The sequence below is a fragment of the Ursus arctos genome, unplaced genomic scaffold (assembly GCF_023065955.2).
Source record: "Ursus arctos isolate Adak ecotype North America unplaced genomic scaffold, UrsArc2.0 scaffold_9, whole genome shotgun sequence".
Lineage (NCBI taxonomy): Eukaryota > Metazoa > Chordata > Mammalia > Carnivora > Ursidae > Ursus > Ursus arctos.
The window spans coordinates 39,330,502-39,348,045 of record NW_026623111.1 but is presented as its reverse complement, the minus strand read 5'-3'; the positions used below and the strand labels follow the sequence as shown (position 1 = coordinate 39,348,045).

The 17,544-nt window shown below is 39.0% G+C and overlaps 1 protein-coding gene across 2 annotated transcripts; it reads left to right on the top strand.

Annotated features, from left to right (window-relative positions):
* On the top strand, nucleotides 1–17,401 carry SGCB (sarcoglycan beta). 2 transcript variants are annotated; one of them, XM_057309636.1, is made up of 7 exons: nucleotides 55–106; nucleotides 2,705–2,752; nucleotides 5,306–5,515; nucleotides 9,495–9,680; nucleotides 10,331–10,522; nucleotides 10,838–10,969; nucleotides 14,060–17,401. In XM_057309636.1, the coding sequence occupies exons 3-7, from the start codon at nucleotides 5,336–5,338 to the stop codon at nucleotides 14,261–14,263; spliced, it is 894 nt and encodes a 297-aa protein (XP_057165619.1). In that variant the 5' UTR covers nucleotides 55–106; nucleotides 2,705–2,752; nucleotides 5,306–5,335; the 3' UTR covers nucleotides 14,264–17,401. The 2 variants fall into 2 exon arrangements, with proteins under 2 accessions (XP_026364659.1, XP_057165619.1); XM_026508874.4 differs by lacking the exon at nucleotides 2,705–2,752 and having other exon boundaries at nucleotides 1–106.
* The last annotated feature ends 143 nt before the right edge of the window (nucleotides 17,402–17,544 follow it).

Here is a 17,544-nt window from a genome sequence, read left to right as displayed (position 1 = left end):
GCCAGGGCGCAGGCGCGGGCGTGCGGGGTGCGGCCGCGGTGCGGAGGGCGGTGGCGCTGGGCGTGGGAAGATGGCGGCAGCGGCGGCGGCAGCGGCGGCCGAGCAGGTCTGGGAGCCCCGCCGCGGCCCGGGGCAGGAGGGGCCGGGGAGGACGGGGTCCTGCCGGTGGGGTCCGTCGTGGGGCCGGCCGGCAGAGACCGAGACGCGAGGGCGTGCGGGGGGCGCGGGCCGGGCTCCGGGGGGCGGAGCGAGCGGGAGGAGCTGTCCGCAGCCCGCGATGCTGGCGAGGGCCGGGCGGGACTGCGGGCTTGGGCGCCGGGTCGCTGAGGGGAAGCAGGGGGGCGGCCCTTGGCCTGGCCGGCTGCTCTTTGGCCGGGCTGAGGAGGGGTTGCCGGCTGAGGGGCGGGGAGGCGGCCGTGGCAGCCGGGAGCCTGCGCCAGGACGTGCCGGGGACGTGCCCGGTTAGGTAGCCAGCGAAGATGCGGGTAAAAATAGCCTCAGCCCCTGAGCGGGGAGGCTCCCCTGACACCAGCCAAGAACCAGTCAGCTGTTGCCTGGATGTCTGCTTGGGGCCAGTGCTTGTGTCTGCCATCCCCGGTATGCAGGCATCAGGTTTCTCCTCCCGCTTTGGTTTTGGAGATGTGGTCACCAGTTTAAAACTGCCTCCTGTCCAGTTGGTTTAAAATTATTTTTTTAGTGCTTTATCAAGTATTTACTGATCTGCATTGTAAAGTTGTACCTTAGAGTAGTTTAAAAGACTATTCCCCCCCAAAGCAAGCTATACATATGCGTACACATACATGCGTGGATGTGTTACATATACATACCTACAGTTGCTAGGATATTTTTTGTAATAAAAATAATTTTCATAGTCACTTTTTTCCTTAACTGTTATTTCCCTTTACAAAACTATGATACGATAGTTTCCTTTGAAAAAGTCTCATTCTCCAACATTATTGAAAAAATAAATGCAAGTCAAGTTGCCAGCATTCTGTTCTCAGAAAAGACTTTAACTACTTAACTGATTTTGGAGAACTGTTAGATATATATCACTGGAACAGTCATTCTGAAGGACATAAAAAAATAGAAAACATGAATCCACCTTCAAGGAGCTTAAAGTCAAACTGCCAAATAAATGCAGAAAAATCAGCTAAGTGGGCAAGCTACAGACCAAAACAGTAAAATAAAATCTAAAGGAATGAGTGAAAGTAAAAGGAGACAAAGCTTCTTGGATTTGTTAAGATTAAAATTGTTCTTTGGCTTTCCTGATTTCCCTTCTGACTTATCAGCTCTTGTTTTAGATGGTTCTTTTTTTCATCCACATTACCTACTGATGCTCTGGAGGTTCCAACAAGGTTCTGTTCTTGCTTTACACATAAACTGGGCAGTCTGGTCCATTCCTTAGTTTCCACTTCAGAGTTAAACATTTATGTCTCCAGCCTGAACTGAATTTTCCACAGGCACCCCAAACTCAAAAATGTACAAAATTGGATTGCATCCTGTTTACCATTAAAAGGGCTACAACCATCCATTCACTTGATTATCCTAGCTAGAAACTTGACAGTCGGACCAGCCTAAGGGAGCTCAGAAGGGACACACATGTGGTTTCATGCTCTCCCGTCCTAGGTGTGATATTTGAACACAGGACCCCACGTTTTCTTTTTCCTTCAGACTCCACATATTATGTACCAGGTCTCTACATGAGAGTCATCTTAGATTCCCCAATCAATCACCAGGTTCTGTGGTTCTTCCTCTTCATCTAAGGCTCAGTCAAGCCCTCCTTTGGACTAATATCAACAGTGTTTATCTAACAGTTGATATCTTCATCTCTAAACTCTTCTGTTCCAGCTTATCTCTTTTTGGTACATGACTTTGATTTTGCTGTAATGCAAATCTGATTGTATCACTAACCCATTTTACATTTTTAGTAGTTCCCCATCACCTTCGGGATAAAGTCCATTGTTCTTGACACAGTACTTATGTCCATTCATTTGCTGGCCCCTAACCATACATCTGACCCTATTTTTTGCCCCATTTCTATACTCATCCTTTTACCATCCACAGAAACTACCAAAATTAGTTCACCCTGAGATGACTTGTATTCAAAGTTTCCATGCTGCTCCCTCTGACTGGAATGCCTTTCTCTGTGCTCTTGCCTGGCTAACTCCTATTTATCCTTCCAAGATTCAAATGAAATCTCAGCCTTTCTTAAAAACCTTCCCCTTGATGCACCTGCTTGCTGGTAGAGCTACCTTCCTCTTCTGTACCTTTCAATATCCTTGCTACCACTGCATTTGCCACATTGAATTGCCATTGTTAGTGACCCGGTCTGTCTACTCTCCTGGCTGGTAAGCAAGTTTATTGAGGGTAGGTGCTATGTCTGGCTTGTCTTAGTGATCTGCAACATTTGGCATATAGTAACTCTTCAAAAAATCGTAAATGTATCAAATTGAATATAATAATATGCGTGAACTGGCAGAAAAGAGTAAAGAATGCATCCCAGGAGGGATTAGTTTTGTCTTCTCTTTTATGTAGACCTTTATTCAAGCCCTGACTTTTAAATTGCTGTGTCTGTGAAAATTAGAAGAAAGCATACCTCCTTTAAGGTATTCTATGCGTTCAGCCAAAAAGTATCAAAATGCTTATTCCACTCTAAGATGTCTGCAGTATCCTTGTACCCTCATAGATGTTGTACCCCATGCAGACACACCACCCACACAATACTCAACCGCCTGTCCTGTGAAGAAATCTGGTGAGTAGATTATCTTCTATAGAGCCTTCCTTACTGCTTTGTGGAATTACAAAAATTATATCTGCTGCATTACTCACATGATTATTCCCGTCTTTTTCTATTTTCCATAAGCCCTTAACCAGCCTGCTACCTCTGCCGCCATGCTAAGATTCCAGTAGCCTTCTCCACTCTTTCTTGGCAGATGACCTTGCCTTTCACATCCCCAAGAAAACAAAGAATGCTTTCTCTCCTGGGTGTGAACTGCTTCATCTAAGTGGGAGCCTATCCTTTTCTCATGTACTCTGTATCACTTTCTTTCCTGCCTCCTAGAGGGTTTCGTTTCCTGCATTATCCTGCCCTGCTGTGAGAGCTTTGGTCTTTGCCCCTCTTGGCTTCTTTCCCTCTGCCATCAAACATACAGGTCTTTCCCCAAATTGGGGGGGGGGGGGGGGTTACTAACAGCAATAACAAAAGCACAGTTTTCCTCTGATAGTACATAATTCTTTAGCTAGAATCTTCTCTTTTTCCTCTTTTCTCTTTCTGGACTGGAAAATACATGTATACATGTGGCATCTTTTCAGACTGTGTCCAGCTTGCCAGTTTGCTACTCCAAGTTCACCTTTGAAGATTATAGAAGCACTTCTTGACAAAGCAAGTTCAGCAACACTGCACATTCTTGGTTTTCTTACTATTCATTGTATTTCTCATTTTCTACTACAGCTGCACATTTAAATTTTCCCAAGACTGTGTCCTTGGCCCTTTGTTCTCTTTCCTGTATGCTGTTTTTCAAGTAAACTGATGCACTCTGGTGGATTTAATTTACCTCAAGGCTAGGACTCTCTCAGATCTGTATCTCTAGTCCTGACTGATCTAATACCCGGTTGCATCCTTCCCCTTGCCTTTGAGTCCTGTGGCTATTTCTCATTTAGTTTAAGTGCAACATATGCAGAATCTTCTCCCTCCTCCATTCCCCATATTTAGCTAGTCACCATTCAGTAAACATGAGATTCTTTGAAGTTGGCTGCAAATTCAGTCAGCTCCTCTCACGAAGTATGTTTTTAATCTATCCTTTTTCGTCCCACCTTAGTTTAGGCCCTCATTACCTCATTCCTTCAAACCTCCATTACAACAACATCCCCAACAGCCTACTCACTGGTAGTCCTGTGTCCTCTCTACCCTACAAACACCCACATATTTAGCATCCTGAAATATATGTCATTCGTGCTCAGAAACCTCCAGGGACTCCTAGTTAAACAGACAGAAAGACCAGAATTTGTACCCAGCAGCCCAAGAATTTTCTCAACATGCCCTACTTTTCAACTTTATTCTCCCTACTCTGCCAGCTCTAACCCACCTGCTTTCTGTTTCCTTGAAAACAAATGCAGAGCCGTTCTGTGTCTCCACCCATTGAACTCCATAGCATGAATTAGCCACACTATTGATTCTGGCACCTGAACATACAGAATATTTTGTTGCACTGCTAACTACTTTATACCCAAATCACATTTGTAATATCTAGAGAATAAGGGTCCTGCCCTATATTTCTTTAGTATTCCTATTTGTGGTATTAGTGTTTAAACATAAAATATTTAATAAATGCCTATTCAATAAATAAGTTTTCTCAGAGCTCTAAAATATATGTAAGTTGGGCAGTATCCATTTCTACCCATTTTGTGTTCATGATGTGTTACCAAAAATGTTATTCAACCATAGTCTAAGTTAGAGGTTCTCAAACTTTTCAGTCTCAAGTTATTTTTATGCCCTTAAAAGTTACTGAGGATCCCAAAGAACTTTTGTTTATGTGGGTTATATTCATTGATATTTACCATATTAAAAATTAAACCTGAGAAAATTTGAAACACAGGAATACGCAAGCACACATTCCATTAGCTGTTAAAGCATTGATGTCATCACATAGTCATTTAACCTCTGGAAAAGTCCACTGAACATTCATGAGAAAAGGAGAGTAAAAAAGGTAAATAACGTTTGGTGTTATTTTGAACATAGTTTTTATGCTCTGGGCTCCTGTAAGAATTCAGGGGACTCCTCCCAGTCTCCCCTGCCCATACTTTTGAAAACTGCTGATCTAGGATAATGTTAGCTTTAGCCAATTGGGGTGATAAATAGCAAAGTATCTCAGCCTTTCCAAATTCTTTTCTTATACGTGAAAAAAATATATATATGTGTATATATATATATATATATATATATATATATATGTAAAATGAAACAAATCACTATAAATCATTAGCTTAAAAAAGTTGACCCACTGTGGAATGTATATATCAATTCTTCCCCCAGATGAGCTAGCTGTGCACTTTAGGGACACTAGGTCTATTCAAAGCAGAGGGTAGAAACATGTTTTCAAAGAGTCATACTAAAGGTTCTTCTCTGCTACCCCTCTAAGCATAGGAACGTCCTGACTTGGAGCCTGCAATTCAACATGACTTAAAGTTTATTCATGGAAAATATATCACTAACCAGTTCAGCTTTCTTTCGTTAGGAATTTGCACTTCATAAATTCATTGAAAAGAATGAGTATGGCTGTTCCATTGTGTTGTATTTTGTTTTTAGCAAAGTTCCAATGGTCCTGTAAAGAAGTCCATGCGTGAGAAGGCTGTCGAGAGAAGGAATGTCAATAAGGAGCACAATAGTAATTTCAAAGCCGGTTATATTCCAATCGATGAAGATCGTCTCCATAAAACGGGACTGAGAGGGAGAAAGGGCAATTTAGCCATCTGTGTCATTATCCTCTTGTTTATCCTGGCTGTCATCAATTTAATTGTAAGTATGTGGTACAGAATTTTCTTTTTTTAATTACCATGGGGAACATTTTAGTGAAATCATGGACTTTGTTTCTATAATTTCTTTTGAAGCCCTCTTTCTCCTTTTCTATATGTGTTTTATCTCTTATTAAGTTTTTTTAGATGCACAATTACCCTTCATAGTGTATACAAAGAGCCCCTGACTTGCTTATTCTCCAAAATATTGTCTAACAGAATCCTGTCTTCCTAATTTCACAACCAAGAGTACATTTTATCAAATGTTTTTTTCTCCTGATACAGACTTTGAAAAACAACAGGAGATTCCAGCTTTTACACACGTACAGAAAAGAACCACTGGCATTTTTTAAATGTATTATTAAAGTGTAGTTAACTTATGATGTTATGTTAGTTTCACATGTACAACATGGGCATTGGACAGTTCTATACATTACTCAGTGCTCCTTAAGTGTAGTCACCGTCTGGCACCATACAACATTACTACAGTGTTATTGACTATATTCTCTATGCTGTACTTTTCATCTCTGTGGCTTACTTATTTTATAACTGTAAGTCTGTACTTCTTATTGAGTTGTCATTAATATGTTACATATTTTAAAAAACTAGTATGCTAATATTGCCATGTATTATTTTTATTTAGAAGAAAGTATGCATGGAATATTCCCTTTAAAGGACTTAACTTTTGGAAGGATAAAGTCAACTCGGTAGAAGAGACCTTTGCCGTCATGACTTTACTGCCTTCACCTCTCCTAAAAAATATAATCCTTTCTGTTTTCATTCAGCTTTTCCTAAATTTAGTCTTACCTCCTCAACCAGATTTTAAAATTGTAAACCTTGTTTGACAGCAGAGGATTATATTTTGAGGTCTTAAGTCTCTGTTGTCAAAGAATGAAAGGATCTGGTAGACCAGTTTACATTAACGTGCTGAAGACCTAGTATGTTGTCTTTTCCAAAGATACTTGCTTTTCTAAAGAAGACTTAATCCAAGGTTGTAAGTACCTGAGGGTTAAACTTGAACCCCTCTAGCACACATATAGATGACGTATTCAGAGGATGGTTACTGGTCTACCAATGACTGATGTACATGGGCTACAGTTGTTCTAAAGTGATTCCATTTATCTTTATTTTTGACTTCTAGTGCTTTCAAGCCAGTCCTTTATATTTTATGTATATCCAAAACGTTCGTGTCTAATTCTTCCCTTACATTGGTAAGAGCTGGTACTGTAAATAGCTTTACTAGGAGCACATGTTCTGAATTTATTTTATCTAAAAAAATTTTTTGTTGGAAACTTCTGGTTAAGATGGCAGAATGAAGACATTTTCATCTCCTTCCTCTTTAAAAAGCTCATCCCAAGGTGACAATGTCAAGAAACCGAAATATCTTGAAAGAACATGGGAAGCAACCGAAATCCTAAACCATAATATATGAAGACAAAAAAGCAGGAGGAGAAATGGCAGATAACTTACCAGAGAAGAGAAACTGCTCCTGTGTGTTGGAGAAAATGCCTCACAGAATCATCAGAAATTGGAAATACAAGTACCGTGAAAAGCAGGAGTGAGGCAGGAACTGAAGACAGCTTTTTGAAAACCCTGTAGAAAGAGCCATGAGATCCCTCGCCTTCCTCTCCCTTCCAGCCAACAGTTAGGCAGCCTCGCCTCTCAACCCCACACAGCATGTTATGGAAGGGAGAGGATTCTTCCTGAGGATACTGCGCAGAGGAGGGTAGGGATGGGTTTCCATGCTGCAGGTGGGGAAGTCTGAGTCCTGAGCACTGAGACTCCGTTTCTCAGCTCTCCAGCTCTCTTCTCAGTCTCTGTCCCAGCTCTCTGGCACCAGGCTTCTGCCCCACAGGCGAGAGACGAAATAGCCTGTTCTGGTGAAACCGAAGCCTCTGGAGAAAAATCCTCTAGATACTGACACTTGTCAGGTCCCCACGAAAAAGCCACCTAATCTCCTGCCGGGAAGCCTGTCTGTCACAAACCCTACCCCACTCAGAAAACTTTTCCATGCACTTTTTTAAACCTCGCTGTTAAATATGAACACGGAGCCACCAGGGGTCAAGGGAAAGCTTTTGGAAAGCTCCCAGAATTGAAAAATGATGGAGACTAAAAACACAAAACATGGGGAAAATAGGAATTCAGGGAGATAAAGAAAATAAAATGAATGACAGAAAACTTAAAAAACTAAAACCAGTATCTCCAGAGAAATGAGAGGATATTACATCCATGAAACAAGGATAACATGTGATTAAAGAATAAGGAAGAACTTGCAGAAGTACATAGGGATGGGTGGATGGACAGATGGGTAGAATGGAGAAAGAGATTAGAAGATAAAAGGAACCCTTCCAGAAAGCTCAACAAAATTAAAGAATCAATCCAGGAAGTGTAACATTCTGTTAATAGGAGTTTCAGAAAGAGATAAGAAAGAACACTGGGGAAGACGTTATCAAATAAATAAACCAAGAAAATTTCCTAGAACAGATTGAAAACTACCATTCTGGGTCCAGTGTCATGCATAAAAAAGACTCACACCAAGGCCATGACTGTGAAATTTAAGAAAACCAGGGATAAAGAGAAGATCCTAAAATCTTGAAGAAAAATAAAAACAGGTTATGTATGAAGAATACAAAATCAGAGGCATCAGACCTCTCAAATGCAGCCCTGCAAACCAGACAGCAAGACAGCAAAGGCCTTGAAAATTCAGAGAGAAAATAACACGAAATGTAGAAATGTCTGTCAAGCTAGACTATTAATCAAATGTGAGGGCTTATAAGGATGTTTTTTAACTATGCACACTCTCAAAATTTCCTTCACATATATTCTTTCTAAGGAGGCCACTGGAGGAAGTGCTCACTGCAAGAAGGCACTAACTGGCAGAGAGCTGGAGGGAGGGATGCAGGACACGGGGTGTCCAGCACCGGACAAAGACGGAAGGAAGTTCCAGCATGAGAGTGAATGGAAAGTTCGCAAGTTACGGCTGCGTTGCATACCCCAGGGGAATAGGCCAGATTGGAGCAAGAGGATCAGAGTTCCAGCAAGCTTTCCTGAGAGAGGAAAATAGGACTCCTAGAATAAATTCTCCAAGAGGTTTGGACTTCGAGAACCTTTGACTGACTGACGTTTTACAGAAACATTGGAGGTTTTGAAAAGATCCAGTCAGGTTTTCAAAGAAACGAAGCAAATGTGGTCCAGTGCTGGAGAAAGACAAATAGGAAATTCCAAGTGACACGGAGTACAAGAAAGGAACTGCTCTCTTAGCTACAGTGTTTGGCTTAGCAGTGAACAGTACTTACACTCTTACTTAAAATTTGTACTTACGGTACTAAAAATATGGAACCTGGGTCTAGCCAGCACTCGAAATGGGAGCAGGGGAAAAGAAATATAAATGAGATAAATTCCTATCTGCTAAAGTAGGATATTAATAGATAAAACTTCAAATTGATGAGTGAAGATAATGTATCCGTTAAAAATCTGGAATAAATTCTAGATGAAATACCTAGAATTGGTGAAAGTGACTGTTCTAGGCGAGATGTGGAGGGAGCAGAAGAAATAAGAAACTGCTCTTTTTTTTTTTTTTCTGAGATTTTATTTATTTATTTGACAGAGAGCACAAGCAGGGGGAGCGGCAGAGGGAGAGGGAGAAGCAGGCTTCCTGCTGAGCAAGGAGCCCAATGTGGGGCTCGATCCCAGAACCCCAGGATCATGACCTGAGCCGAAGGCAGACACTTAACCAACTGAGCCACCCAGGTGCCCCAAGAAACTGCTCTTTTAGCACTTTTTGACTTTTAGCTATTTGCCTGTAATACCTTGATAAAAATAAAATTGGTTTTGTTTATAAGTGGAAAACCAATTGATGTGTTCATTATCACTGGTGAGACATCTTAGGAAGTTTAATCCTTTGGCAATTACCTTTTCTGTTTGTTTTCTAATTATGTTAAATGTGTGCTGCCTATTAACAGGGGGCTTGTGTTCTGTTTTAGATAACACTTGTTATCTGGGCTGTGATTCGCATTGGACCAAATGGCTGTGACAGCATGGAGTTTCATGAGAGTGGCCTGCTCCGGTTTAAGCAAGTATCTGACATGGGAGTTATACATCCTCTTTATAAAAGCACAGTAGGAGGAAGACGAAATGAAAACTTGGTTATCACCGGCAACAACCAGCCTGTAAGTTACCATATCAGTTGAGGGACATTAGAGAAAAATTCTTTGTAAAAACCTAGAGTTGATTATTGGAAATGGATATTTTCCTCAAGAGAATATTCATAAGCATATTTAATAATATTGTTGGTCTTATAACCTGTTAATATTACATGCTTTCTTAATATCTTAATATGGTAGCGTTTTCTGTAATAGATTAATTACTCTAGGAATAGTGTGTTCTCTTTCTCCTCCATGCAAAGTAACCAGCAAACAAAGCACCTTCCCAGATTGGAATACTTTGTACTTTCTGGGAGTCTAGAAGGGAATATGCCAGTAGAGTCCATGGAAGCCCATGCCAAGTGGCTACTGTAACACAGGTTTTCAATGGAATAGAACCTCAAGGAGGTATTCTTACCACCCCCTGCGCATCTTAGGCCCAGATCCGTCTATATGCCCTGTGACCCATGGATTTGTGCAGAGCAGTGTAAGCAAACAAGCATATAAACCCTTATTTTAAAGAACTCTTTTCCCAAGTGGATAGAGACAGGACAGACAGATACAATTAAAATTATGTGAAGTTAGTCTGTTATTATCAAGTGTTTGATAATGTTCGTGATGAATTTTGGATGCAGTCTCCTTTGAAAACATATTCATGATAAAGTGTTTCTCTGAAGATTGTTTTTCAGCAAGGGACAACAAAGCTCAGTGTAGAAAAGAACAAAACTTCTATTACAAGTGACATTGGTATGCAGTTTTTTGACCCGAGGACTCAGAATATCTTATTCAGCACAGACTATGAAACACATGAGTTTCATTTGCCAAGTGGAGTGAAAAGTCTGAATGTTCAAAAAGCATCTACTGAAAGGGTATGATTTATTTTGTTTGCTTTATTAATGGAAGAGAATTACTGTCTAAAGTTACAAAGCGGGAGGGGAGTTTTGCTGTTTTATAGTGATGTGAAAGAATAAATTCTAGAACAGTGGGAAGGATTGGTTAGTTCTAGATTTGTCATCTGATCATTATCAAGTCACATCTCTCTCTCTCAACACCTATAAAACGTGACTGAAAACTCTTGCCTTTCATATTCCGTGGTTGAAACTCCTGTTCCTCTGTCTCTGATAATAATTCTCACTTTAATTTAGAAATGCTTTTTATTACTTTTTTTTTTATTTTATTTTCAGATTACCAGCAATGCTACTAGTGACTTAAATATAAAAGTTGACGGGCGTGCTATCGTGCGTGGAAATGAAGGTGTATTCATTATGGGCAAAACCATTGAATTTCACATGGGTGGTAATATGGAGTTAAAGGCAGTGAGTATTTCTTAAGAGTTTTAGAGAATTATTAGATTCTTGGGCACATAAATCTATTTGTGGAATAGTATACAATTATTAAAAATGGTAATGTAGTTGTATATTTTTTGACATGGAAGGATGTTCAAAATGCACTTTAAAGTGAAAGAAAGTTACAGTTTGTGAAATATCTCATTTTCATTTTTTAATACATATGTACATTTATAAAAACTTGGAAGGGTATGCCAAAATGTCAACAATGGTTGGCTATGGGTAGCAGGATAACAGACGACTTTACTTTTATTTTTCTTTCTGCTTGCCTCTTGTTTTCTAAAAAAAATTTTCACAACATGACACCTATATTACTTTAAAAGGTAAAAATAAACTTCCAAAATTCTGAAAGAATTCTCAAAGTAAGAATTATCATAGTAAGTATCCATTCCCTGAAGTTGTTGGGTATTTTTTTAATTAAAGATATTTCATGCCCTTTCCTGAGTTTCATATCCAGTGGTGTGAAAATCAGTTAGCAAATGTACAAAATGTATTTTATTTACCCATCTATTATTAACTGCAAAGGAAAGAGATTTTGCCTTTATTATAGCTATTGAAAAGTGAAGTTTTGTCCTTCACAGATTATATCTGAACTTCAGCGGGTAACATATCTCATATAAGGGAGCCAGAAGTCCAAAAACGGTTTACCTGCTTTGATCAAAGCATATTTATTCAAAATGTCTTTGGCCACCTGCTGTATGCTACTTAACCAAAGCTAATTAAATTTATTTTACCAAGCATCATATATGACAAAAATAAACTTAAACCTAAGGACACATAAAATAATTATTTCCTTTTATTTAAATTTAATTTAGAAAAAATAAGCTCTAAAAAATTAAGTTTTCCATTTTCATAAATAGCTTTCTCCTCTAAAACACATACTACAATTTCTAAATAATAAAGATAAACATAAATGTGTTTCTTGCTAGAAACTCAATAGCAATACTGAGTGTTTTTTGCATGTGCTGTAGTAAGAAGCCATTCCTCTAAGAGAATAGTGTTGAAGAACGGTCACAGTGGGACTGTTATTGTCAGCACTGGAAATTCAAAGAAGCAAGAGGTGTGATAGATCTGCATATAGCCATTAGCAAGTTATCTAAATCTTTTCTTTTTTTCTACCTGAAAAGTCTTTGTGTTGTTGATATGGGAAATATTAAGATACTTTGAAATACATATATATACATACCAGTTTCTCCACAGTTAAAGAAAAACAAGCCCCCAGTACTGAAAAGATAATTAGCTTTATAATCCAGTTAATATCAGTGGTTAGTTTTTAAGTGTATAGCTAATTATAAGGAAAAATTTTTTTAAAAAAAAAAGAATTTTATCAATTAAACTGCGTTTAAAGAAATAACTGCTCTCGCAATTTAAAGAAGGTAAAATTAAATGACCACAAGATGGCAACATTGGAACAAAATTTCAAAATTAATCATTTCAGGCTTCCGTTTATTCCATATGCATACTAACACTACATAGTCAATTAGCTATTTCCATTTCTTCAAACACAACTTTGTCTTATTGCTTCGAATGCCGTCTATGACCTGATGACTCTCAAATCTGGAACTCCTGCTTTAATCTCTCCTCCGATCTAAGACTCACACACCCAGCTGACTTCTTACCATCTCACTCCAGTGCATAATCGCCATCTCAAATTCAACAAGTCTAAAATCTTCATACCCTCCCTCTCTCCCCAAATATGCCTTTCTTTCAGTGTTCCCATCTTGTTAAATGGTGCCCATCGGTCCATCAGCAAAGCCTTCTGGCTCTGCCTTCAAAAACGAGAGTCTGGCTGCTTCTCATTGCCTCCACCACCTCCACCCCCACCCCCCATGGAATGAACTGCCACCACCTCCTGCTGCACTGTTGGAACGGCCTCCTAAATGGTCTGGCCGCTTTCTCAGTCACCCTGTGGTCAGCTGTCTGTACAGCAGCCACAGTGATCCTTCCTCAGAGATCACATAACTTTCACGTCCACATCCCTCCAAATGGCTTCTCATCTAACTCGGGATACAGCTCAAAGTCCATTCCCTTCCCTAACGTGTCTGGCCCCAAGTTATTTCTTTGACTCATCTCCTACCAGTTGACTCTCTTGTGCTGTCTGCTTTAGCCACACTGGCTTCCACCTGTTCCTCGAACACCTAGCACATCTTCACACTGGGGCCTTTGCATGTATTGGGTCCTCTGCCTGAAGGGCCCTTCCCCCATTGCCCACATGGCTTATGCATGTCACCCAGTTTCTGCTGCTTTTGTGACCTTATCAGAGAGGCCTTCCCTGACCACCCTTTGTAAACAGAGCCCCTGCTTGGTCTCTCTCTGCTTACCTTTTTTCCTCCAGTGATGTTTTATTTATTTTACCTGTTCACATGTTTATTGTCTGCCCCTCCTCGTTAAAATGTCAGCTGCATGAGAACTTGGCTGTCTGTTGATTGCTGTATGGTTAGCACCTAGAATAATATCTAACTCATAGTAGACACTTAATAATTATTTGTTGAATGAATGAAAAGAAGGAAAGAGGGAGGAAAAAGGGAGAGAGAGGCTTAGGAGTTCCCAAAAAGAAAGGGCCTACAGTACAAGAATGTTTCTGAAACAGTAGGCTTGAAGAAGAGAACCTCGAGGCAGTTTTCTTTGAGTGCCTGGTCTTCAAAATTATCGGGTTTGAACTTTCATATGTGGTGTTGCAAAAACATTAGAAATTAAAATAATTTTCTGTAGGAGAAAAAGTGTTTTTCTTCTCATCATCAGAAACGTACCAGTCAGTAACTTTGTAAAAACTCTCTTAGGAAATAAAAAATGAAAATTACCTGTATCAGTCTTATGCACTTAGGAATTTTGATATAATTTTAATAACGTGTGTTATAACTGTATTGTTACGCATTATGAACTAAAGAGGTCACTAGTTGAATCTTGACATTGGTTTTGTTTTCTTTGTTGTTGTGTTGGTCATGACTTTACTGTTTTTTACTACCTCTTTTTCTTGTTAATACTCTAAGTTTTGTTTATTAATTTTGTCCTGTCACCACTTGTGGAGGTAAATAAATCATACTGTTGTTCTCCTAATAGGAAAACAGCATCATCCTAAATGGAACTGTGATGGTTAGCACGACTCGCCTACCTAGTTCCTCCAGTGGAGACCAGTTTGGGACTGGCGACTGGGTGCGCTACAAGCTCTGTATGTGTGCGGACGGAACGCTCTTCAAAGTACAAGTAACGGGCCGGAACATGGGCTGCCAGATCTCAGACAACCCCTGCGGAAACACTCACTAGAAGAACCTGAGAGGTCACCCACGTGTTCATATCTCGACTCGATTTTTTTTAAGAGTGTGCATGCAAGTCATGTTTTTAGAGAGTTTGCGATAACTCTTCTTTCATCTACAGAGCACTACTGTATCTATTATGTAATCTCCATATTTAAAAGATTGTCTCAGAGAGCCTAAATTTTAATACAGTTCATTAAGTTGCACTGATCTTCAAATTACAGTTCTAAAGTAATTATCAGAAGTGAATACAAGCAAAATTAATCTTTAAAGAAGTGTTTTTAAAATCCCACTGTTCCTTGTTTAAAGGATAAAGGGCTGAAGCAACTGTTTAGACTCACTGTAAGTAAATTTTGGTAACTAATGGGGATACACCATGAATAAATGTTACATGCTCTGTCTTTTGGCCTCTAAGAGAAAAGACAGATTTTTAGTGCGTTAATTTTCAGCCGTATTCTCAATGCAAGTGAAGTCATTAAAGAACTTCACATATGTGAGCTGGTAAGAAACTGTGGTTTCTTAGTTTTGCACTAGGATGAAAATACTCTGTAATAGAATGTTTACTTTTTAAATATTGATGAGGACGAAGTGTTCACAATGTGGTAGAAATGGAAACACCATCTCAGCTTTAACTGTTAAATCCTGATGACAGCTGTCATTTACTGAGCATCTAACACATGCTAGGCACTGTCCCAGGCACTGCATCTGTAACATCGCTCATTCTCACCACAGCTCTGGATGTCGGTGTTATCATCCCAGTTTTATCCATCAGGAAACTGAGGATCAGAGAAGTTAAGAAACTTAAGAAATGTCACATAAGAAATAGCCGGCCAGGTTGGGATTGGAACTCGCATGTGATTCAAATCTAAATGTACCTGCTTCCAAATACCGTGTTCTTTTCACTATCTTCATTGAAGGCTTAATATTTAAAACTCTAGAAAAATGAAGACAGATTAATTCAAACTTACCTAAGCAGATAAGAATCAAATAAAACAGCCATGCTTACTCTAGTTTGAAAAGAAAAATAAATAAATCTCGTGTCAAAAAAAAAAAAAAAGGCCAACTGCTATCAGGTTTTAAACTAGCTTAAGCCAATTCCAAAATAGTATACTATAGGGAAGTCAGATTAGCCTAGTTGTAGGTTACTGCAGTTTCCTAACTGATGGGCCTGGGCACCTGGTAGTACCTGAATTGGGTAAAAGGGTTACTAAGATATTTATACCCTCAGGCCTCAGGGCAACACAGTGAGAAGTGGGAGGCCGTGGCCCCAGGCAAGTCCGAGGGGCTGGGAATGGCTGGTGAGTTCACCCCGGTGTGGCATTCAGATAGCACCCAGTGCAATGTGCACTAGGCCTTGAACAAGATCGGGCCGCACTGGTGTAAAGGGTGCGAATACAGAAAATGAATCTTTAAGTAACTTTTGAGTAAGTATGAGAACTGATCTCTGCTCCTCATATCACAATCCCATTGTAATGATTTACAACCCTCAAGGCAGTTGATTTTTAATGTATTTTATATTTGACTTAAAAGGAACTCTCTGTTATTATTAATCACATACACAGCATCAGGGGCCTAGTTTTCAGAATAGTTTGCTGTGCAATAAGCAGTAGAGATAAATCCTAAGCCCTGCACTGCATTCAAGTATAACAGTATTCTGTCATGGTCACTTTGAACTGTGTAGATAAGAAAATCAATACAAAAAACAATTTGCATTCAGTATAGTCACAGTTCTCTCTGATAGAACAACCAAATGCCTTAGAGATTATGAATAGTCATTAAAATGTACTAAAAGAGATTGACTTACTATATAATACTGAGTGCAGTTTTTAAATGAAGGAAAAAGTGAACTTTATTTTTTTTATTTAAATTCAATTAGCCAACTTATAGTACATCATTAGTTTCTGATGTAGTGTTCAATAAAATTTATAACACCCAGTGCTCATCACATCACGTGCCCTCCTTAATGCCCATCACCCAAAACGTGAACTTTATGACCTCTGAGTGTTATTAATTGTTGTGATATTCAGATCTTTGAATATATTCAGTGTCATTTCATATTTGAATGATGTTCAGAAGAATCCATTGGAATTTTCATTCAGATGCTTAGTATATTTTAAATTTTACATTCTTTACTTGTCTGCTCTATTTAGATTTGTTTTGAAAGTCTCTTTAAATATTTTTGCAAAAACCACAAAACACTACGTTACAAAGTATTTATTGAGTATAATTCACGAAGCAATCTATTTTTACTCCTCTTTGAGAAATACTTGTGTTTTTGATACATTTCCATTAAGTGCTTTTAACATGAGAGGATATTTTGATGTTTTTATAGAACTGATTGTAAAGGTAACAGGTATATAGTATTTTAGGACACTTTGCAGGTAGCCCTTGCCTTTTCACTGAGATGTAGACCTGGAAAGCTCACTGGAAATGAGATCAAGAACAAACCGTCCATTTCACTTGTGATCTACTTTGCGTAAGGGTAAAGCTTCAGCTCCTCATTCTCACCACCAGATGGTATTTTTCAAAAACTGAAATGTTAACTTTGCCTGTTTCTGCTAGTTGTTCGTCCACTGCATTGAGCACTGATACGAAAAGCAGCAGACTCGGGGAAAGTAGACCGACAGACAGGATCCCAGAAAAGGGGCGTAGATACATGCTTGTTTAAATAACTGCAGTACTTCAGAGATAGGTTGCAATGACAAGGGAGACAAACGAAATAAAAGCAAAGTATTTCAGAAACCATCCAGTGGGCAGCTAGGAAAATGCAAAACAACACAAGTGTCTGCCTATATATGGTCTGCAATATTTTAAAATATCCTTATTTGTATTCTTTTTGCATTACGAAAAGTAATAAATTTTGTGCGATAGTTTTAATGATGAAAGGTGGAAGTTTTATTTAGCTTTGAGCGAATTTTTTTTAAGAGGAAAGTAATGTTACGGTGCTAAACTTGACAAAAAAGAGACCACTGAAATGCTGATAATTTTAGTAGTCTTTTAAAAAGTGTTGAGGGGGCAAAGACTACAAATTATACCATACAAAAATAAACCTATAACTCTGTTTCGGATTGCTAACCTGAGTTTCAGTTAATTCAGTTTGTAATAACTATTAATGATCTCTATTTACAATAAAGATTCTGTAAATTGTTTGCTGTTGATTTTTTAATGGTTAAAATTCTGGCAGGTTTCTACTTAATCATACAAACATGATGGATTGAACTATAGCTTGATAATACTTAAATACATTAGTGTTTATGTAATCTCTCTGGAATCCTGGAGCTCATAGCTCCA

What these genes read in the sequence shown, in the direction of transcription:
- SGCB (XM_026508874.4), top strand. Translation starts at nt 71, where the DNA reads ATGGCGGCAGCGGCGGCGGCAGCGGCGGCCGAGCAG. An exon ending in TGGCTGTCATCAATTTAATT is followed by an intron (nt 5,516 to 9,494) that starts GTAAGTATGTGG and finishes GTTCTGTTTTAG; the next exon opens with ATAACACTTGTTATCTGGGC. An exon ending in AAAAAGCATCTACTGAAAGG is followed by an intron (nt 10,523 to 10,837) that starts GTATGATTTATT and finishes TTTTATTTTCAG; the next exon opens with ATTACCAGCAATGCTACTAG.